Source organism: Lissotriton vulgaris, chromosome 6 (genome assembly GCF_964263255.1).
Source record: "Lissotriton vulgaris chromosome 6, aLisVul1.2, whole genome shotgun sequence".
Classification (NCBI taxonomy): Eukaryota; Metazoa; Chordata; class Amphibia; order Caudata; family Salamandridae; genus Lissotriton; species Lissotriton vulgaris.
The window spans coordinates 1,826,432,226-1,826,456,382 of NC_141694.1; the positions used below are offsets into that span (position 1 = coordinate 1,826,432,226).

Consider the following 24,157-nt stretch of genomic DNA (forward strand, 5'->3'; position numbering starts at 1 on the left):
CAGTTTCTAGTAATTTCAAAACGTGGCTAAACTCCTACCCAGAACTCCTGAAGACTGAGCCTCTCTTCTTACATAACAATGTACAACAACTTGAATAGTTTTCAAACGCTGAAGAAAAAGTACATTATAGATGAAGTTCAGATCTTTCATGAACTTCTGCGAGTGTTGCGGAAGTGTTTACTTATTAGCAGATCCAAATGCCTCTGAGGAAAGTGCGTAATAAGGATACAGGGAAGGGAAAAAACAGGGAGGAAAAGATAGGATAGCACGCTTGAGGGAGGTCGAGGCTTGAATCTATGACAAAATACCGAAAACAATAAAATCGACCTACAAAATTATCGAGTACTAAATATCGATAACAAATAAATCGACCTCCTATATTTAACTAACAAACCACATAAATATCGAGTTAACAATATCGTTAAACACAAATATCGAACACAAAAAAATCGTTAGCACATATGTCGAAATCAATTATATCGACAGTCTTAAATAAATATAGCACATATCTAAAATATCGTAAACAAAAATATAGACATCAATATTATCGACTATACATAAATATCGACAGCTAAAAAATACAAATAAATTCTTTATTTACACTCTATAATTAGAAATAATAAAATACACACTCATAAAAAATGTTATATACATAACAAACTCAACTAAAACGAGAAATTCTCAATAAAAATAAATAATCATACTAAATAAACTAAACATTTTTTAATAAACTCACTTAATTTATAAAGCAATTCTAAACAATATAATACCTTTTCAAAATCAACATACCTTACAAAGACCTCTCCTAAAATGAGAAAAAAACAGCAAAATTTGACGTTACAAAATCACATACTAATCAAATGATTACCAAAATGAAAAAAATATAAACTAACCAATAGAAACACGTTTAAATATAGGTAATCAATCAAAATGAACAACTAATTAAATACTCACTATATAAAGAACTAAACTGAAAACTCTCACACCTTCAAGGAAAGGAACAAGGAGAAACTCTACCAGATCTGCTACAACTTTAAGACTAATTTGAAAACGACACAACAACAAATATCATAAAGTAAGTAAATCAAATCTTAAAAAATAAACTAACAATTTACTTGTAACCTGCCTGTCATCATCAAAACATAAATAGTAATTTATATTTTTCTCTCTCTATATTGCCACAACATACCCAACTACAAAAAACTGAAGAACATTGTCTACCTACAAAAACAACTAATCTTAAAAGTAAGTATACTCTGCCTTAAACAATAAATAAAAGACAACTAAACAGCTAAAATGTTCCAAGAATGAAACAAATGCCATTCAGACTTTTAATATTTCCTATAAATGTTAAAAGAAAATTTAAATATAAATAAAATAAATGTAGTATTTAAAAAATGCTTAATGTATATCAAAATGAAATTCAACACATAAAATACATATGACTTTCTTTCAACAGCCAACCAAATAATATAATCAGAAAAATCTTACAAGAACATCAACATTGAAGTGCAAAGAAACAACACTTGGTAAGTATATATTAAAAAGCACAAGTACTACTAATAATGCTTAATATTTAACAAACTCTAAAGTTAACTTAATGAAAGACCTTGTCCATTTTCTTAAATACTTTTATTAAATGCTTAAAAAGAAATGTTATATGCTCGTCATAAAACATTAAATCCTACAAAATGCTAAAACCAATATAACATTTAAGCATTAACTAAAATATAATTCACTTTTTTTCAACAGATCACTAACATACAAAAGAGCATCAACCAAAGAAGAACAAAACTACATGCAAAGTGTACTAAAATATAATCGGTAAGTATATATTAAAAATGCATATACTATTACTAATGCCTACAAATTTAAACATTTACCTATAATAAGAAATCCACAATGACTGAAGATGCAAAATGTATTACATCTCAAAAAGGCACATTTCTGTTATGCTATATGGGGTATATTTATACTCAAGAGAAACAAAAAGGCCTTAAAGTAAATTGGAAATGTACAAAGTATTACAGTAATAAATGTTATGGTCGTGCTACAACTAGGGAAACAAGTGTGATACATACTACTGAACACAATCATCCCCCTAACCTAACAGAAATAGAAGTTAGATCTACTATGGAAAATATTAAAGAATTAAGCAGCACCTCAGAACTACCAACAAGTGTAGTACTTAAAGAAATACTTCCTAAAGTACCTAGAGAAGCTAGAGGTCAACTACCAACAATAGCTTCTATAAAAAGAACTAGAACTAGAACTAAAAAATCTACAAGACCAACAATACCAACACCTAAAACTTTTGAAGAGATAATAATTCCCCCTGATCTTACCATAACTCATAATGACGAACCTTTTATCTTTTATGATAACAACAATAAAGATAAAAGAATAATTATCAAATCAATTATCTTTATTTAGATATAACACATATATCTTTAAAAGAAGGTTACAAAATTCACATTGTGTATCAATAAATAAGATTAAAAAATCTTGAAGAATAAAAACATGGTCAGTTGACAGTCATTATAAAAATGGAAATTGTCTTCTCTTAAGCCTCTTTAAATAAAATAGGGTAGCTTGAAGCATGATGTATAGGGAAAAAAGTTGTCTCTTCCTCCCTTTTATATTATACTCGGCATCAATGGTATCCTACTTTTAGGAAGTAGCCGACATTCCTGAGGTTACTGGTCATTTTATTTTAACCTCCCTAAGGGTTGGAAAGTGGGAGGGGCACTTTAGCAGGGCCTCTTTTGATTGAAATTACGGTATGCTTGCAGAATGAAGGTTATGAGTCTTATGTTTAGGGATGTGTTTTCCGGATTTAAAGCTACCATGATAGCTTGCCTGCAAGTCCTGGCACCCAGCCTATTCCATTCTGGTTTTAGTCTCCGCCTGCGTTCTGAATTAAAAGCTGGGCAGAGGCAGATCACATGCGACATAGTTTCAGCTGTTTTGCCACACCCTCTACAAGTTAAATCTTCAGCGGTGCGTCGCCAGGAGGGTAAATCTTTCAGGAATCGCCAGTCGCCCATTCTAATGGCGATAAGGCTGCGCTTTAGATGGAGTGAATATGTACAGGCCAGATAGGAGGCGGGGGCTAGCCGTCTATAAGAGTTTACAAGAGCCCAGGCGTGACTGCGTTTCAAAAAGAGTGCTTTATCCATGATACTTGATCTCATTCTCACACCCTTTTTATCCCTATTTTGAATGCTGTCTGACTAGGATTCAGGGCCCACAAATCACTTGCTGACATTTGCTGAATGGCGTCTTTAAAGAGACGGCCGTATGTTCCACCTGGATTTTTCTGGGTTATTTCTTCCCAGACTAGGGATTCTAATGTATTGGGGTCCGCTTGTCTTAGTTTGTGACAGAGATTAAGATATGCCCCGATGTTGGAGGCATCGTAGTTTATCAGTCCCATCTCCAGTCTTATCTGTGCAGCAGATGCGGATTTTGGCAGCTGGAGAACCTTTTTATAAATTTTGGTTGTGTGCTGGTTCAAGGCTGTATTCATTTTCCCCCCAAATAACTCTATGCCATACGATAGAGTAGGGCCAATTTTTGCTCTCATCACCTCCAAAAGAGGTGATAGGGTTGGGCCTGAGAGATTTTTTGCAAGCTTGCCTAGTGATACCGCAAGGGTTATTGCTTTGACTGCGATCTTGTTACGCTGCTTTCTAAAATTGTATTTAGAATCCAGGTGGACGCCTAGATATTTATATGACTGGCCTGTTACGAGGCTTATGTTGTTGAATGACCAACCACCACCTGTGTGTCGTTTCTTACCAAAAGGAACGACTTGCGTTTTTTTTTAAGTTGACCTCTAATTGGTTAATAGTCGTATAGTCATGCAGTTTATCAAGGAGCCTTTGTAGGCCAACCCTGGTGAGGCTAAAAAGGACAAGGTCATCGGCGTACAAAAGGTTGCTTAGACCCATTAGAATAATTATGTTTTCTATAATAAACATTATAAACAAATTAAAACAAAGCCAAACATGGTTGATGGATGGCACCTTTAGTATATGTCCCAAACCATTCTACCAATTATATACAATACATGGACAATACCATAACACCTGCATTCCATTTATCTATTGTTTGTTGCCAAACAAACAAACTTCAACATACACACAAATGTTGAACAAAATAAAAGAAGAAACATCAGACTTCTTTCCCCTAAAAATAATCATTGACTTTGAACAAGCTATGATAAATACCATCCTTAAAATATACCCTCACACATCCATACAGGGATGTTGCTTCCACTTCAATCAATGTCTATGGAGACATTTACAAAAATCAACACTTAGGGCCCTATTATGATGGCGGACGGACTTGCGTCCGTCCGCCACCCCTAAGTAAGAGGGACCGTCCACATGGGCAGCGGCGGTCCCTCCATGGCAATTAGGATGTGACCGCCACCCTGGCGGTCACATCCTGTATTTTTTATATTGCAGCGGGTGCTGCTTGAAGCAGCACCCGCCTCGATGTAAAAAATGAAAACAGTGCATTTCCATGCACAAAGCGTCAGGCACCGCGCGGTGCCTGCCGCTTCGTGCACGCAAAGGCAAGGGGGTACCATAGGTACCCCCCATGTGCACCCCCATGCCCTCTTCACCCAGGGGGCCCGCAACGGGCCCCCAAAGTGAATGTCCGTATGCTTTTCCACGGCGGAAAAGCCGCCGCGGAAAAGCATGTGATTCCCTCCATCCTAATATGGCTGGCGGTGTATTATAGACACCGCCAGCCATGTTAGTGCTTTTCCGCCGCGGTCGGAAGGCGACCGCGGCGGAAAAGCTGCGGACGGAATTCAAGACCCACCAGCCATCCTAATTTGGTGGTGGGTCTGTGGAGGCTCCGCAGCGGTTTTCCCGCATCCTCCGGGCCGGCAGTGGATTCCGCTGGCCCAGAGGTTGCGGGAAAACCACGATCATCATCGGCCCCCAAGTGTTGATTATGCAACCAACATGACATTTGCATACCAAATAAAACACCTAATAGCCCTAGCATACGTTCCAGTCACAGACGTAGCTGAACACTACAACATACTAATAGAAAGTCCATTCTACACCAAAAATGAACAAAAACTAGCTCCCCTTTTAGACTATTTTGAGGACACCTGGGTGGGGAGACTACACAGATCAGGCCATAGACGACAACCAAAGTTCCAAATCCCTTGATGGAATGTATATCTATCAACCCTAAACCAAGAAGCAAAAACTAACAACGCAGTTGACGGTTGTCATAATGCCTTCCTATCTTCAACAGGCCGAACTACTCCTACCCTACACAAACTCCTAATAGCAATCCAAAAAGAACAAAGCTTTCAAGAACTAAGAATGGAGCAATCTGTCTTACAAATAAAACCCAAACTATCACGACAAACTGCTCAAATGTACCAATATTTACAACAACAAGTCCAACTTTATCCAACAACAAAAGGACTAGAATACGTAAGAATGATTGCCAAAACCCTAATCTAAAATATAAAACTTCTTAAACTAAAAACAAACCAAAATATCTCTAAAATATTAACAAACACTTTTCATTTAAAAAAATGAATAATTATTTCGTCTAAAATATATATCATTTTTCTTAAATATATAGACAAAATAATTATATAACTAAACACCAACAATCAAAAATAACACTTTTACCCACCCACAATAAAATATATTTAAAATAACTTACCTTTACCAAAGATGTAAATCGACAATCCAACTTCTCCAAAACAATCCAGATAGTTATAAATCCATGGAAAAAATAATATACCCCAACAAAATGGAAAAATGCAACTGTGCCAAAGCCATCGAATATCCATGAAAAATCGATAATCCTCAATCCGTGAAAACCCCGAAAACGTTGAAAAAGTCGAAAACTGCTCCAGGAAGCCCGAATAATAAAGGAAGTGTTAAAAAATCATTAGTTGAAACCACTAAAATACACTTCCTTTTAAAAAAAACGCAAAACTTCAAATAACGAAAACGCTTTCTCCAAAAACCTAGAATAGAAACACAAACATTCCCACCCACATAAAACGTTAAATAACACATTTTAAAACACAATAACATGCATCATAGACACAAAAACTAACTAAGTACATACAAACACAATAAGACTAAGGGCTCTATTAGGATGTCGGGCGGATTTCCTCCGCCAGGGTAGCGGTGGCCACAGCGGAGGCAATCCGCCCGACATCCTTCCCTGCATTCCCCCCGCCATATTAAGATGGTGGAGGGGACCGCAGCGGTGGGAAACACCGCCCGCTTGTTTTCCGCCCCGGTCACCTTGCGGCCGGGGCGGAAAAAAGATAACATGGTGGCGGTGTCTATCAGACACCGCCAGCCATATTAGAATAGGCATTTTTCAATGCCTGTCCGTGGCAGCAATGCCGCCACGGAAAGGCATGCGGTGTTCACTCTGGGAGGCCCCTGTGGGCCCTCAGAGTGACGGCCAAAGGGGGGTGGCACACGGGGGGTACCTGTGGTACCACCCTGCATTTGCATATTCGCAGCGGCAGGCACCACGCGGTGCCTGCCGCTTCGATAATGCAAATGCATGCATTTGTTATTAACATTGTGAAGGGCGTTGCAGTGAGCACCGCCCGCCACTGTGGCGGGCGCATCCTAATGCCAATGTCGGGACCCCCGCCCTTTAGGCGGGCGGTCGTGATTTACGATGGGATGACGGGCAAGCAAAGTCCGCCCGTCATCCTAATGAAGCCCTAAGTATGCCGTAAATTCGAAAAACGCCACTAAAATTTAAAACCTAAATAAACGACTACAATCATCACAACATCGAAAACAGAACTCCACACACCCTAAATATGAAACTACTACCTTCAAAACACACTTAAAATAGTTAAAAAATAAAGAAAATATCTCTTACCTTCTCAAACGTGAAGCAGCTTCCAGCCGCAAGCTTGAATCTTCCCAAATGACCCAAAAAGACCAAGAGCGGTTACAAAATAAAACACCCAAATAATATATCAATACAATAATAGTTAAATAAATGACTAAAATATGTATTTAACAAAAAATGTATATTAGAAAATATATACAAATATTGTTCCGATTTTATAAAATTGTATATAATGTATTACAAAATGTTTAATTTTTTTCATATATTGTAAAATTATAAAATTAAATATTATCACATTATAATATTTAATATTATAATTTAATAAAATGTATGTTTAAAAAAAATTGCAAATTAACATATACATTTATTTTCTATCAAATAATACATTTCCTAACTTTTGAAATGTATTAATATTAATAAAAACATATTAATATTATTAAAATTCATTCATTTATTTCATACAGAAATACTCAAATGTTGATATAGAAAAATTGTTTAGTATAAAATGTACTAGATATAATGTAATCTATTTACTTTACATTTATATTAACATATATATCATATTTGTTTGATAAAAATAATATGCAAAATGTATAAAAAAGGATATAGTTATACAAACTTTGTAATAGCAAAATGAAAAATTCATCCAAATATATGTACAAAATATATTCAAATGTATAATGTATTCACATTAACTATACTGTTTCTATAGCCCTATAATGTACTTCTCTCAAAAACTATACAAATGAAAAACAATTTGTATTAAATTGAAAAATCCAAATACTTATATATTTGTTAAAAATGCATACTATTATTTATAATACAAATTTGCTTTAATTTATTTACTTTTGGAATAATGTAATATTTTTTTTTTGAAATGTGTAATTTATTTTAATACCCAAAAATAACTAACACTAGCATTGTACAAAAATGTGTATTTTTTTAGAATATTAACATATATGTACTTCAGGCTACATTTAATTGTGGTAGGTGCTGGATATTAAACCTAATTAATTTACTATTCCCACTCCAATCTACATTTAATTGGGGTAGGTGATGGACACTGAACCTAATTAATTTTTTATTCCCACTCCAGTCTATATTTAATTTGTTGAGGTTATGGACACTGAACCTAATTAATGTACTATTCCCACTCCAGTCTACATTTAATTGGGGTAGGTGCTGGACACTGAACCTAATTAATTTAATATTCCCACTCCAGTCTACATTTAATTGGAGTAGGTGCTGGATAATAAAACGAATTAATTTACTATTCCCACTCCAATCTACATTGTATTGGGGTAGGTGCTGGACACTGAACTTAATTAATTTACTATTCCCACTCCAGTCTACATTTAATTGGGGTAGGTGCTGGATAATACATCTAATTAATTTACTATTCCCACTCCAATCTACATTTAATTAGGGTAGGTGCTGGATAATAAACCTATTTTATTTACTATTCCCACTCCAGTCTACATGTAATTGGGGTAGGTGCTGGACACTGAACCTAATTAATTTACTATTCCAACTCCAGTATACATTTAGGGGGTCATTATGATGGCGGACGGAAGTGCGACCGCAGCCCTGGAGTATCCGGAAAAAGCCTTTTCTGTGTCTGCCTGCCGCGGTCACTCCGTCCGCCATATCAGGATAGGAAAGAGGGTCAAAATTCCGTCCGCGATGGTAGAGCTCGCACCGCCGCCCAACTACAGCCGACCACGCGGCGGACGTAACCAATCCAGAGACTCTGCCGTACGGACTGACGTCTACGACCGTACCCCAAATCAAGATGGCGGAAAATACACATAAAACCGCTGCAGAAAAACAACCTGCCTGAACAGGGAGGATTCCCCGCAGCGAAGATACCATACATAGCAGAGATACCCACCACAAGCTGCTTGCCGTCATGGACCCAGCACTACATGCTTACCCGATACTCTTCGCGATCCACCACGTTCAAGTCATGGCCCACTATCGACGACGATGCAGGTATGCTACAAACCATTCACTGTCTGGAGGGGAATACCTGCAAGGGTCATGACATTGGGAAGGGGAGTGTCATGTTCCGATACCACTGATTTGTAGCAAATACAAATACACAAACTGTAGCACACAAGCAGGATAGACTACGACAAACCACGACACATGATTGATTAGCTTTATTACACATAATAGGGGTATAACCACAGTGTATGCTTGAGCATGGGCATTGTAGGCACCAGAGCAGGTCCATCAGAGGCAGCACATGAGAGGGCAGGCAGCAGTATCAGAACAGCAACAGGGCATTGTGGCCAACAGAGCAGGTACATCAGAGGCAGCACATGAGAGGGCAGACAGCAGTATCAGAACAGCAACAGAGCATTGTGGCCAACAGAGCAGGTATATCAGAGGCAGCACATGAGAGGGCACACAGCAGTATCAGAACAGCAACAGGGCATTGTGGCCAACAGAGCAGGTACATCAGAGGCAGCACATGAGAGAGCAGACAGCAGTATCAGAACAGCAACAGTGCATTGTGGCCAACAGAGCAGGTACATCAGAGGCAGAAGTGAGTGGGCAGACAGCAGTATCAGAACAGCAATAGGGCATTGTGGCCAACAGAGCAGGTACATCAGAGGCAGCACATGAGAGGGCAGACAGCAGTATCAGAACAGCAACAGGGCATTGTGGCCAACAGAGCAGGTACATTAGAGGCACCACATGAGAGGGGCTAAGTGCATCAATAGTCCATTGCACTGAACAGGTACATCAGAGGCAGAATATGAGAGGGGCTAAGTGCATCAACAGTCCATGGCATCTAACAGGCACATCAGAGGCAGCACATGAGAGGGGCTAAGTGCATCAACAGTCCATTGCACTGAACAGGTACATTAGAGGCAGCACATGAGAGGGGCCAAGTGCATCAACAGTCCATGGCATCTAACAGGTACATCAGAGACAGCACATGAGAGGGGCTAAGTGCATCAACAGTCCATGGCATCTAACAGGTACATCAGACGCAGCACATGTGAGGGGCTAAGTGCATCAACAGTCCATTGCACTGAACAGGTACATCAGAGGCAGCACGTGAGAGGGCAGACTGCAGTATCAGAACAGCAACAGGGCATTGTGGCCAACAGAGCAGGTACATCAGAGGCAGCACATGAGAGGGGCTAAGTGCATCCACAGTCTATTGCACTGAACAGGTACATCAGAGGCAGCACATTAGAGGGGCTAAGTGCATCAACAGTCCATGGCATCTAGCAGGTCCATCAGAGGCAGCACATGAGAGGGGCTACGTGCATCAACAGACCATTGCACTGAACAGGTACATTAGAGGCAGCACATGAGAGGGGCTAAGTGCATCAACAGTCCATGGCATCTAACAGGTACATCAGACGCAGCACATGTGAGGGGCTAAGTGCATCAACAGTCCATTGCACTGAACAGGTACATCGGAGGCAGCATGTGAGAGGGCAGACTGCAATATCAGAACAGCAACAGGGCATTGTGGCCAACAGAGCAGGTACATCAGAGGCAGCACATGAGAGGGCAGACAGCAGTATCAAAACAGCAACAGGGCATTGTGGCCAACAGAGCAGGTACATCAGAGGCAGCACATGAGAGGGCAGACAGCAGTATCAGAACAGCAACAGGGCATTGTGGCCAACAGAGCAAGTACATCAGAGGCAGCACATGAGTGGGGCTAAGTGAATCAACAGTCCATGGCATCTAACAGGTACATCAGAGGCAGCACATGAGAGGGGCTAAGTGCATCAACACTCCATTGCACTGAACAGGTATATCAGAGGCAGCACGTGAGAGGGCAGACTGCAGTATCAGAACAGCAACAGGGCATTGTGGCCAACAGAGCAGGTACATCAGAGGCAGCACATGAGAGGCAGACAGCAGTATCAGAACAGCAACAGAGCATTGTGGCCAACAGAGCAGGTACATCAGAGGCAGCACATGAGAGGGCAGACAGCAGTATCAAAACAGCAACAGGGCATTGTGGCCAACAGAGCAGGTACATCAGAGGCAGCACATGAGAGGGCAGACAGCAGTATCAGAACAGCAACAGGGCATTGTGGCCAACAGAGTAGGTACATCAGAGACAGCACGTGAGAGGGCAGACAGCAGTATCAGAACAGCAACAGGGCATTGTGGCCAACAGAGCAGGTACATCAGAGGCAGCACATGAGAGGGGCTAAGTGCATCAACAGTCCATTGCACTGACAGGTACATCAGAGGCAGCACATGAGAGGGGACAAGTGCATCAATAGTCCATTGCACTGAACAGGTACATCAGAGACAGCACGTGAGAGGGCAGATTGCAGTATCAGAACAGCTACAGGGCATTGTGGCCAACAGAGCAGGTACATTAGAGGCAGAACATGAGAGGGGCTAAGTGCATCAACAGTCCATTGCACTGAACAGGTACATCAGAGGCAGCACAAGAGAGGGGCTAAGTGCATCAACAGTCCATGGCATCTAACAGTTACATCAGAGGCAGCACAAGTACAGAAGGTGCAAGGAACCCCACACAAGGACAAGAACAATGCTAATGTCTTTTACATGCACAATATACACACCAACTCCAAATAGATGTGAGTGAAGGGAAACACACCGCACATCACGGAGCACTTGGACTGCCTGAAGTACCTGCCCCTGACACACTGGTAGCACCAGAAAATGGAGTCTGAGACACAGCCACATCCCTAGTGACTGACACATGAGCCATAGACCCAGACACACTGCCAGCACCAGACATAGGAGTGTGACACACAGATGTAGTGACTGACACATGAGCCATAGACCCAGACACACTGCCAGCACCAGACATAGGAGTGTGCGGCACAGCCACAGCTCTAGTGACTGACACATGAGCCATAGACCCAGACACACTGCCAGCACCAGACATAGGAGTGTGACACACAGCCACAGCTCTAGTGACTGTGAGGTTTCGTGACAATTGTAAGTGGTGTTTTCGACTCGCCCGAATATGGTCGAGTCTGGTATCTATGAACCGCAAATGACGAGTTTAGTGGGTGTACGCGTTTTCGCTGTGCTAGCCTAAACTGTTCGTCTGTTTCGTGGGTTTCTTCATCTGAACCCACGGGTTCCATTTTAGATACGGCATCCATTTTGTTTCTTGCCCTCAAGTAGCCAGCGAACGGACACTGTCCACTTCGTGACCCTGGGATTCCCAAGCCCTTGCGGAAGACACGTGTTCCTTTGAGGGTGCCTTTATGATGAGGGGGATGACACTGTAAGGCAGATGGCCCCGTTTGAGGCTCATCTTGCCGTGCCGATCTATTGTCTCAGTTGCGCATTCATTAGGCATGTCTCCTTTGATCCCTGCAATCGTGTTTCCTGATACCACCCCCTTTACACTCTTTTCGATCTGTTCGCTATCCTCGTCTTCCTCTGCACCTGTTTCTGTCCCTTCCTTGAGTCTTTTACAGCCAAACGGAATGCACTAATGGTGGGAAGATGTACTTTTACAGTTGGGACCCGACCAATGCTACTGTAATTATGTTCCGGGCCCTGAATACATGAAAGCGACCCCCTATGAAATTTATTATGGGAACTAGGTTGTAACCTTTTGTTTGCTGTGTTATCTTATGATGAAAAACTGTATAAAAGGAGCGATCCACAGATACAATTTGAAGCAGTCTCCGTGAACATACATGTTATGTACTTCTCATGACTTCTGTGTTCCCTGCAGTAAATAAACCTCGAATCTTTGACGCCGAAGGAAGTGTCCCGTGTCTCTGTCATTTGTACGCCGGAACAGGTAACCCACAAAGGTTTCAGGTGTTATCCCTGGCACCGCTGGGTCTTAAGAAAACCCAGTCCTTCAGTTGGCGCCCACATGGGGCTGCATCAGTGGTACCGGTCCAAAGCCCGACGATCGTGAGGAACTTCGTGTGAAATCTCCGAGGGAAGGTGCACCCCGCTTCATCGATCCTGTTGTCGGAACAAGTGGCCCGAAGACTTTTCCCGCGAAGATCCCCGCCTCCTGACGGCTGCGACGGACTGCTGCCCTGACTGTAGACCTGTTTTGGCGCCTGGCGTAGACCTTGGTACAGCGAGACGATTGACGGGCCTTCCTGGTGACGCCATTGTTCTTTGAGTTAAGTATTTGTAGGTCGCTCCCAAAATCCTTAGTTGTTGTGGGTGCTTAGTTGTTGCATGGTTCCATTGCATTTGTGGTTCTTTGTATTTTGTTCTTAGTTGTTCTATTTTACGTCTGCAGTCGCCAAAAACCGAGGGTTTTGCACATTTGCGGGGACATTGTAATCCAATAACCCGTGACGTTTGTGAAACTCGGTTGGTGTGCACGATGCCTGGCCGTAGTACTTTGTTCAGTTGCTTTAGAGGTTGTGGTGCGGATTCCCGATTGGAGGACTCGTGTCCGATACCTTCGGTTGGAACTCCAATTTACGAATTATATAGTCGTCATGGTATGGGTCCTATCACATTCAATGATTGTTGGGTTCGTTACACTAAGAATGACGGTGTCCTTAGTTGGCCACCTCATGGTAGTTTTGAGACCCCGATTTTAGATAATCTTGAAGCTAAATTGTTTCAAAAGAAAGCAAGGCCGGCCATGTTTGATTCCTTTCGGTTATGGCGTAAAGAAGCCAAGCAGAAAGAAATCAAGCAGCTTAAACGTAATAAGAGAGAAGGTATCGTTACAACGATGAGAAATGCAGAGCAGTTTCAGCGAGACAAAGAAGAGAAGGAAAAGTACATTTTTGATAGATTACAACGTATGACAGGGGATAAATGCTACCCCGCTTTACCGACGGGTACGGAAAAGAAGGGAGAGGAAGCAGTAGAGGATCCTTTGCTGTCCTATCTACTGAAGTCGCCACCTCCATATGCACAGGATACCACAGGTCCCGTGGTTCCTCCTGTTCCTCAACCTGCTGTTCCGGCAGCTGTTAATCAGCCTGTCGTTGGTCCTGCTATTGCGAATCCTCTTGTTCCCATTCCTCTACCTGCTCCTACTGCTCCACCGTCTATACCTTCTCAAACTGTTGTTCCTGCTATTTCTGCTCTTGTGACTACTCCCAAAGCTCCTGCTGCTCCTGTCTTTAGCCCTCATGTAGTTGCTCCTGTACTTTACGCCTCTTCTCCGTCTTTTCGAAGACGCATTCCTAACACTGTTGCTAATCTTTATTCTCCTTTTGGACCGCTTCTTGGGTCTGATGATTCTGATGTTCCCCAACGACGAAGCCAGCTTCCTGGTGGTAGGGAACGTGATACATTAATCAAAATGGCGCGGCATTGGATTAGGTACCCCCTTAAAAATCCCCCGCGCATAGTCGTTGAGACTTTCTCTCAATTCAATGAACCGACACAGAGATTTGTGTTTGACGAAATGTGCAAATTCTTACGTGAAGCAGTATCTAATGATGAGGTCAACGAAGTACCGGTTGACGTAACTGAACTTCAGCTTCAATTTGCGAGTGGTATACTTGTGGGTAGCAATGTTCGACGTGCTCTTGAGCATCTTCTATCTTTTCGTCCCACTGTGATACCCCGAGCATTGTTTAAAGATGAAACTGAGGAGTGGATGGCAACGCCTGGTCAGTATCCCATGCGTGAAGTTCCACCAGTGTATATGCCAGGTAACCCTGGTGCTAACCCTCCGATCCTGCCGCACTTCCAGAGGGTGTGGATACACCTTCCATGGAAACGATCAGAAGTTTTGCAGGTTAAGCAGACTTTGCCCGACCCTCGCAAAAATCCGGCAGGGTACTATAAAGAATTGTCTCAGCTAGTGGATGCTACGATAATGAATCTTGCCGACATCGATATGTTGTTCGGTAATGTCGTGCCGCAGCCAGTATGGGCGAAAATACGTCACGAAGATCATGCAGCTGAATTAGGTGGTGATTGGGCTGCACTTACAGCCGCGGACGGTTTGCAGGTTGGTGGGGCTAAGCCTGAATAGCTCATTACCGATCTTCCTCAGAGAATAATTACCCTCATGAAAAAGCTTATGCCAGCTATGAAAGTCAACTGGGACAAATTGTCTGCTTGTAAGCAAAAGAAGGACGAGAGTGTCTCCGATTTCTTTACGAGATTTGAGGAGGCATTCATCAATCATAGTGGTCAAGATATGGGCACTGAGAGAGGCCAGAGATTGTTTGTGGATAAGTTTGTGTCGAATCTGTTGCCTGAACTTAGCAACAAATTAAAAAATTCAGAGAGTGCGTGGGCTGTTTCTACTTCTGCTCAGATATTGGCCACGGCTCAATATTATGAAAATAGAGAGAAAGAAGAAAAAGATCGTGCAGATAAAAAGACGAAAGAGCTCAAAACGAAAGTTCTGTTGCAACAAGCGTATCCTCCGCGCTCGAATCAAAATGATTCTCAGCAGCGGAATAGATCGCAATCACAGCCCGCTAGGTCACAGTCGCAAAATGACTCTCCTTCGCAGAGATCTATGCTTGGGTACAATCAGTGTGCTTATTGTAGAGGTGAGGGTCATTTGAAATTTGATTGTCCGGTTTTGCGCGATCGAAATAGTGGTAATTCATCTAGAGGAGGCCGTAGTGGTCCTCAACAGGCTTCACGAGGTAGAGGTCGTGGTGTTACTCAGAATCAAAATGAACGTTCTAATAATTCCTCTGATTCCAATAATTGTTTTGATCAGCGTGGATCATCGTCAGGTAGATCTGCACAGTACAATGTGGACGATTATTACGTCAATCAGGGTACTGACGACGGAAATTACTAGGACAGCCATGGACAAGGAGAGGGAGTAGTATCAGTTCCGGTCGATCAGAGAGGGCCTTACGTCGCAGTTGCCACCTCGGGCGTAGTTAAGCCTTTTCTGTTGGACACTGGTGCAGCGAAAAGTTCCATCATGCATTCGAAACTCCCTGGCGCACCTTTGTCTGGCTTAACAAATGTTTTCGTTGGATTCTCCGGTGCCCCTGTTAACAATCCGGTTTCTCGCCCTTTGCCCCTCACAATTGGGCCTCGTGAGCTGCAAGCTCCTTTGATTTTGACTACTGGTTGTGGTGAAAATCTTTTGGGTCTGGATTTGCTGAAACGTCTGTATGCGACTTTGTATTGTTCTCCTGCGGGAGTCAAGCTTACGTTGGGTGAGAGAGTAATCTCTCCTATGTATTTGTCCATTGATAAGCTCCCACCGGAATTGAGTTCTCTTCCTGCATCTTTGTGGGCAACAGGTCCCAATGACGTGGGTCTGCTTGACATCTCTCCTTATGTTGTCCACTTGAAATCGAATGTGCGATTACCACGTATTCCCCAGTATCGTATCTCCCTTGATGGTGAGCGAGCGTTGTTAGCGATTATCTATGATTTGATCGAGAAAGATGTTATCGAGGAGACTTGGGGAAACGTGTGTAATAGTCCTGTGTTACCCATTTTGAAACGCACTGATCCATCTAAGCCTCCTGTTTATCATTTTGTCATTGATTTACGGGAGGTGAACAAAATTGTGGTTCCTCAGTTCCCTGTGGTGCCTGATATTATGGCTTTACTGACTCTGATTCCAGCATCTGCGTCCTGGTTCTCAGTGATCGATTTGAAGAATGCTTTCTTTAGCATTCCGATTGCTGAAGAGAGCAGGGACTTGTTAGGTTTTTCTTTAGGTGGCCGCAGCTTTTGGTTTAAACGTGCTCCTCAGGGCTACTGTGAGAGTCCATCGATATACAGCCAAGCCCTGAAGACTCAACTTGATGCGTTTGTGTTACCGGCTGGTGCGGCCTTGATTCAATATGTCGATGACTTATTGGTGGCTGCGGACACACGAGACATTTGCAAAACTGCTACGGTTTCTTTATTGCAACATCTCTGTGACTTACATCACAAGGTGTCACCTTCTAAAGTGCAATATTGTTGCCAAGAAGGCACCGATCTAGGTCACTTATTATCAAAGGAGGGAAGAAGGTTGACCCTAGGGAGAATTGCAGCGATCGCTCGGATGACTGTGCCAACAACTCAGAGAGATGTGGGTGCCTTTCTAGGTATCACGTCATACTGCAGGCAATGGATTCCAAATTTTTCATTGCTAGCAAAACCATTGGTAGCCCTTACGTGTAAGGATGTTCCAACTCCTTTGCCATGGACGGAAGAGTGTCAGAAAAGTTTTTCTGAACTGCGTGATGCGTTGTGTTCGGCCCCTGTGTTAGGTACTCCTGACTACAGTAAGCCGATTACACTATACGTTCACGAGAGGGAAGGTTGTGCGTTGAGTGTTTTGACGCAACAATTTGGCGGTAAGCAACGTCCATGTGCATATTTTTCCTCGACCTTGGACCCGGTAGCTAGAGCATTGCCGAGCTGTTTAAGAGCGACAGCGGCAGCTGCGGTGTCCATCCGACAATCTGCAGGATTGGTCATGGATAATATGCTTACGGTGATGGTTCCGCATGCAGTTGACACTCTCTTGAATCGTACGAAAACCCAACACTTGACGAGCGCAAGGTTGTCTGGTTATGAGCTGACGCTTTTGGCAAGTCACATTCAAATAAAGCGCTGCAATGTCCTAAACCCGGCGACTTTGTTGCCAACCAATATGGAATCAGACGAGGTACCACCGCACGATTGTTATTTGCGAACTGAGGAAGAAACGAAGGGTCATGTTGACCTAAAAAACACTCCATTGGAAGAACCCGATGGTACCTTGTATGTGGATGGTTCGTGTTTTAAGTTGCCGAATGGTGATCTGACGACTGCGTATGCTGTGGTAACGTTGAGTACGGTTGTGGAAACTGCAAGACTGAATCAGAACTCTGCACAGGCGGCAGAGCTAATTGCCTTAACTAGAGCGTGTGTTTTGTCCAAAGGAAAGAGGGTAGAATGTGTTTACTGACAGCCAGTATGCTTTTGGCGTCGCCCATAGCTTCGGACGATTGTGGAGAGAGAGAGGTTTTATGACATCGCATGGTACGAAAATCCAGCATGGACAGCTTGTGAATGATGTTTTAGATGCACTTACATTGCCCAAGCAGGTGGCGATTATTAAATGTAGTGCGCACCGTAAGGTGACGGATGATGTTGGTCGTGGCAATGCGTTCGCTGATGAGATTGCTAAGGAGACTGCGCGAAACCTTACAACTAGAATGTTTGTGACGAGTTCGGTAAGGTGGCCTGCAGAAACGGGTATGTGTGAGGACACTATTGAAAGTGTGAAAGCGATTCAGAATGAGGCTACCGAGACTGAAAAGACCAAGTGGAAGGACAGTACAGGAAAGTTGGATGCGAATGGTTGTTGGATTGATTTGTCGGAGAATAAAAGGTGGATGTTGCCGGATACATATGTGCTAGCTGTTGTGACCATGGCACACGGTTTGTCACATATCAGTGCGAAAGGTATCTGTAAGTTGTTGTCCCCTGTATGGAAGAATGATGGTATCGCTAAGTGTGCTGAGAGATTGGTCAAGAATTGTATTATATGTATGATGTACAATCCTGGCAAGGGAACTCCTACACCCCCCGGCCACTTTGCTCCTCCTACATGTCCCTTTGAGGTAATCCAGTTGGACTTCAACCATATGGAGCGATGCAATAACCTAAAATACGTTTTAGTTGTGGTTTGCGCATTCTCCCGATGGATCGAAGCTTACCCTCTCAAAGACAATACTGCCTTGTCCACCGCGAAAGTCCTACTGAAGGAATACTTTCCTCGGTGTGGAATGCCACGGATTGTATGGTCTGATAACGGAAGACAGTTTGTGGGGAGTGTGATGAAGAGTGTGTGTAAGGGCCTTGGAATTACACAGAAATTCCATAGCGCCAACCATCCCCAGTCAGCAGGTTTGGTTGAGGGGTACAATGGGACTCTAAAACTAAAACTCGCAAAGATTCAGGCTACGACTGGTCTCTCGTGGCCTGACGCTTTGCCTTTGGCTCTTCTGTCAACTAGGGCGACTGTGCACTCTCGAGTAGGGCTCAGCCCATATGAGATTGTGTTCGGCCGTCCTGAAAATATTTGGGGGGTTCCTAGACCCAGTGTATTCACCAATCTTGAATATCCAATGCTGATTGATTATCTTCATGATCTGACTGCTAAACTGAGGTTAATTCATCAACAGGTTTTTGAAGCACTGCCGATGCAGACGGAGGGTCCAGGCCAACAGCTCCAACCCGGAGACTGGTTGGTTACAAGGAACTTTGGCCAAAAGCGAAACCTTGAGCCGAGGTTCATTGGACCCTTCCAAGTGCTCCTTGCAATGAGAACTGCTGTTCGTTTGGAGGGCCGCAAGCATTGGGTGCACGCCACCCACACCAACAAGGTACCGATACCTTTACCAGCGGACTCGTGGGTGAGGACAGGCATCGCCGCATCTGAAACTGAGGCTTTGCCGAACTTTGTGCCGTTTAGCGACGCTCAGCCTGTGGGAGATACTTCAGTTCAGCCAGACAACGCTGTTGAACCTTTGTCATTGGAGAATTCAAGATCTGAACTATCGTCTGACCGACAGGACTCTGTTTCATCATCTGACCAATTGTTTGAAGAGCAGACTCGTCCTGGAAGAAGCAGATATTTTCTTCATTCCAATACTAGAGACTAATAAAATTCTTTTTGCTTTTTCCTTTTGAAATCCACGTTACCCCATTATCAATCTGAACATTTTGAATAACTGTGGTTTTCTGTTTGAATTCTGAGTTCTTTTCCACACATGTATGGTTATTTCCACAGCTAGCAGACTTTGTATATATCTTAATTAAAAGAACCTTACATCCGGGTGGACCGTAGGGCTGTGTGGGTACTTCCTTCTGTTTAGTAGGTCCTGACACTAGGTTGGAGGCCGTCGATTTCTAGGAACTCCTGGGGATTGACTATTGCTACTCAGAACGAAGTGCGTCAAGAACGTTGCGGACGGTTTTAGAGGATGGCTTTTTCAAAGCTGTCGGAAGTGGAGAAGACTCAAGCACAAAGATTCGAATTGCATAGGATTGTACGTACTAAATGCTTTATTTTTCAGGTGTTCCTACTGTTCATTACTGTTTCTTCGTTACTGGTGGGTGGAGTGTATTATGCGATACAGTCATTATTGCCTTCTGCTACACCTACCCCTTCTTCTGAACTTTAACCTACTTCCACTGCTTCTCCTCATTCCTTCCATATTTTACCCCAACACGAGCAGGTTAGACGTGCGGAATTTATGAACAACTCCTTCGTTCAGCTCCTTCATCAGCATCAGTTGGTGATGAACACTACCAACTGTTGGGTGTGTGGGTTAGTGCCACATACCACCGATAGGGGAATTCCGTACGACTTGGTTCTTCCTTACAGTTCCCAGGGTTCAGCGCGAGCATTTCAAACAATGTTTCGTAGCGCACTAGATTCCTACCCCCATCGAGAGCCACGAACTGCAGATCATGGTCCTGGCCCATACCACAAGCCTTTGGCAAGAGCGATTGCCGATTTAGATAGGGATATCTTCGACGCATCGCTTATCCAAGAGGAAGAGGTGCGAGCATACAGAGATCTGAGTGAGGCTTAGTATAGCATGTCAGTGGGTGATCGGCAGCTTATAAGCTCGTCTCCGATCTGGATCGTACCCCATCTCGGTAATTTCTGTCTGAAAGGTCTTGGCCGAAGCCCGCGAGCTCAGCTTGGGAGGAGTGCCTGTACTGAAACGTATGTTTTACCGATGCTCTCTTCCCCGATTCTTCTGACTGCCAAGGGTACTTATTTTGTCTGCTATGACCGCGCATATACATGGTTGCCTCGTGATTTCTCAGGCACATGTTATATTGCGAATTTGTTGCCGCCGACCTTTACTGTTGGGTCGGATTATCACAAGACCAGAGTTGTGAGAGGCGTGATTAGCGAAGAGGACACTGCCGGTCAAGAAGCAGTAGACTTCTTTAAGGGTTTCTTGCCATTTTGGGGACCTATGATCAATAGTAGGAACCTGAGACAGCTGACTCGAGTGGTGGAATTGACTGCTAATATCACTGCAAGTGCCCTTGGCAACATCACAGCAGAGCTTCAGGCGGACAGGCTTATGACGTTACAAAATCGTATGGTTTTAGATGTTGTCCTTGCAGATAGAGGTGGAGTATGTAAGGTGATCCATTCGAGTTGCTGCATTTTCATTCCTGACAACGCTCCAACTGTCTATCAAGCCATCTCGAAGTTGCATAAGATCTCCGAGTCCATACACGTGGACGTAGGGGATTGGACGTTACTAGAGTGGTTTTGGGGCCTGATGTCGACGTGGGGTTGGAAGACCCAGACACACTGCCAGCACCAGACATAGGAGTGTGACACACAGCCACAGCTCTAGTGACTGACACCTGAGCCATAGACCCAGACACAGTTCCAGCACCAGACATAGGAGCGTGACATACAGCCACAGCTCTAGTGACTGACACCTGAGCCATAGACCCAGACACAGTGCCAGCACCAGACATAGGAGCGTGCGACACAGCCACAGCTCTAGTGACTGACACATGTGCCATAGACCCAGACACACTGCCAGCACCAGAAACAGGAGAGGGCACAACTGAGACAGTGCCACAACATGATGCATGACAGCAGACAACAGACACAGTGCCACTATCTGACAACTGAGAGTGATCCTCTGATGCGCCACTGAGAACACCTGATTGATGAGGCACAGGGCTGTATGGGCCAGGTGGCAGGGTGGCTCTGGGAGCTGGGGATAGCTGTACTTGAGCCACATCGGTGTGGTCAGGTGTCAATGGTGTGTGTCTACATTTTTTTGGGATATGTGAGGGCACCCTGGACATGACAGGACTGGCAAGTGGTGCAGAATCAAATGAAACATCACCCAGCAAAGGTGGAGCATCTGCTGCTGGGGCTCTGCCATCTGGGGACGTGCTGGACCCTGCTTGTCGTTTGCTGTGTGGCTGCCGCCTGTACTCAGCATCATGTGTAATGGGGGATGCAACAACAGGGGACTCCTTCCCCTGCTTCTGATGGGCCAGGATGGGAGTGGAGGTATGGGGGTACTCCGCCGCGGAGACATCTGTTTTCCGTTCCTTCAACAACATCAGCCTCAGTGCAGCCAGGGGTGATGTATGTCTGTCCTTGATTGCGCCAGTGTCTATGGGAGAAGCCTTGTCCCTTGGATGTGCCTTGTCCGTAGGAGTGTTGTCTCTGGACCTTCCCTGTTCCCTGGACGGTGCCCTGTTCCTGGCAGCAGACTTGTCGTCTGTGGTGTATCTGTCTCCAGAAGACACCTTCACCCTGTGTGTGTCCCTGCCCTTGGGAGTGGCCCCTTCCTTAGTAGTGTCCCTGTCCTTGGGAGTGTCCCTGCTCCTCTGAGGTGCCTTTGTCTTTTGACTGTCCTTGTCCCTGCCCTTGGGAATGGCCCCTTCCTTAGTAGTGTCCCTGTCCTTGGGAGTGTCCCTGCTCTTTTGAGGTGCCTTAGTCTTTTGACTGTCCTTGCCCCTGCCCTTGGGAGTGGCCCCTTCCTTCGTAGTGTCCCTGTCCTTGGGAGTGTCCCTGCTCTTTTGAGGTGCCTTAGTCTTTTGACTGTCCTTGCCCCTGCCCTTGGGAGTGGCCCCTTCCTTCGTAGTGTCCCTGTCCTTGGGAGTGTCCCTGCTCTTTTGAGGTGCCTTAGTCTTTTGACTGTCCTTGTCCCTGCCCTTGGGAGTGGCCCCTTCCTTCATAGTGTCCCTGTCCTTGGGAGTGTCCCTACTCTTCTGAGGTGCCTTTGTCTTTTGACTGTCCTTGTCCCTGCCCTTGGGAGTGGCCCCTTCATTCGTAGTGTCCCTGTCCTTGGGAGAGTCCCTGCTCTGAAGAGGTGTCTTTGGACTGTCCTTGTCCAAGGGAGTGTCCATGGACTCGGGAGTATCCCTTGCCTTGGGAGTACCTTTTGTGTGAGATGCCTGTGTAGCATGTGAAGGCATTTCCCCCAACACCACTTGTGGATCCTGTGTGTGAACTCCAGTGTGTCTAACGTTGTCTTTGTGAGCAGATTTTGCTGACCTAGGGGATGGTGTCAGTGCCCTCCGTGGCCTGACGTGCTGTCTGTGGCTGCTTCTAGTGCAATAACCTGTATTAGAGTCATGGTCAGAATATTCACTCCCCCCTGAGACATCCAGTGTTGTAGATGGGGGAACAGAAGTAGCACCCTGTCCATGCGACTGTACAATGGCAGACGACACACTGCTTGCCAATGACTGAACTGTCCTCTGTAGACCAGCAAGATCGCCATGCATCCATTCCATGAATGCCACCACCTGCCCCAACTTCCTATCGTGGTCTTGAAATGCATTTGTCATATTGGTCTGCCCCACACACAGCTGTCGCAGCAGATCTACAGCCTCAGCACAAAGTGCATTTTGGGTCACCAGTGCAGGGGCAGCGGTGCCTGCACCGAACACCACTCTGCTCCCCCTACTCCTGCGTGCACGAACAGTACATGGTGCAGTTGGCGGCAGTGTGGGCCCTATGTGCTGTGTCCCGACCGAAGGTGTTGATTGCCCAATCCCAGTCTGTGACAACAGTGCTGACTCACCAACACTGTCGGAAGATGAGGACGATGGTGTCTCGACATGCGAGTCCTCAGGGACGGTCCTGTCCCCCTCTCCGGGGCTGCCCTCTTCTGTGTCAGTCTGCGTGTGTGTGAAGTCTGATCCGGATGGATTGCCACCACTCATCTCTGCCGTCTGTGGCTGAGTGCCCTCTGCCAAAGCTGAAATGCACAGAAAAGAGGTGTAAGTCATGGGCACACTCACGTACAGAAGGACAAGGAATCCCTTATTCCATTGCTGACAATGAACACTTAGCCCCCATCCTGCACACGGCCCACCCCTACCAGTCATCTTCACATGAATTAACCGGTGGTGGCTGTGAAACATGTGCAGCATGCGGACAGGGCAAGAGCATGTAGATCTGCACACATGTCATGCCATGGGGCCACAGACCTCTACGGCATGTGCATCAACACTCAACTACTAAGCAAGTGGCGTGTCAACATGCCGGACCTGGATGTCAAATTACACTCCGCCAATGTCACCAACATGGCATTGCTGCGATACATATGCACCACGGAAGTCACTACTGTGTCTGCGCACCAATACATTCATTGCACTCCCAAGTATTATACACAGACAATCAGCTTACCGCTAGTTTGCTATTGATCCACACTCAGCTGGTCTGGCAGGTCAAGATGCGTCACAGCAATGATACGGTGCATGAGAGGGGTCATGGAGCATCGGGCCAGACGTGGCGTTATTGGAATCATCCCCAGCGTCATCTCCGCTACATTCTTGCTCAGCCTGGAAATGTCGTCCCAGCGTTTGTGGCAGTGTGTATGTCGTCTAT

The 24,157-nt window shown here is 44.6% G+C and overlaps 2 protein-coding genes across 2 annotated transcripts in view; one reads left to right on the forward strand and one right to left on the reverse strand.

The window, feature by feature from the left end:
* LOC147709567 (fucolectin-6-like) overlaps positions 1–24,157 on the forward strand; it is a 475,797-nt gene that overhangs the window by 283,632 nt on the left and 168,008 nt on the right. The window lies entirely within an intron of this gene.
* LOC147709568 (uncharacterized) lies at positions 791–23,112 on the reverse strand. Its single transcript, XM_086925205.1, has 2 exons — positions 22,156–23,112; positions 791–805 (listed from the first exon to the last, which is right to left on the reverse strand). Exons 1-2 carry the CDS (start codon positions 23,110–23,112, stop codon positions 791–793), a joined length of 972 nt encoding a protein of 323 aa, XP_086781331.1.

Coding starts and splice junctions, on each gene's coding strand:
- LOC147709568 (XM_086925205.1), bottom strand. CDS start 23,112: ATGACAAATGCATTTCAAGACCACGATAGGAAGTTGGGGCAGGTGGTG.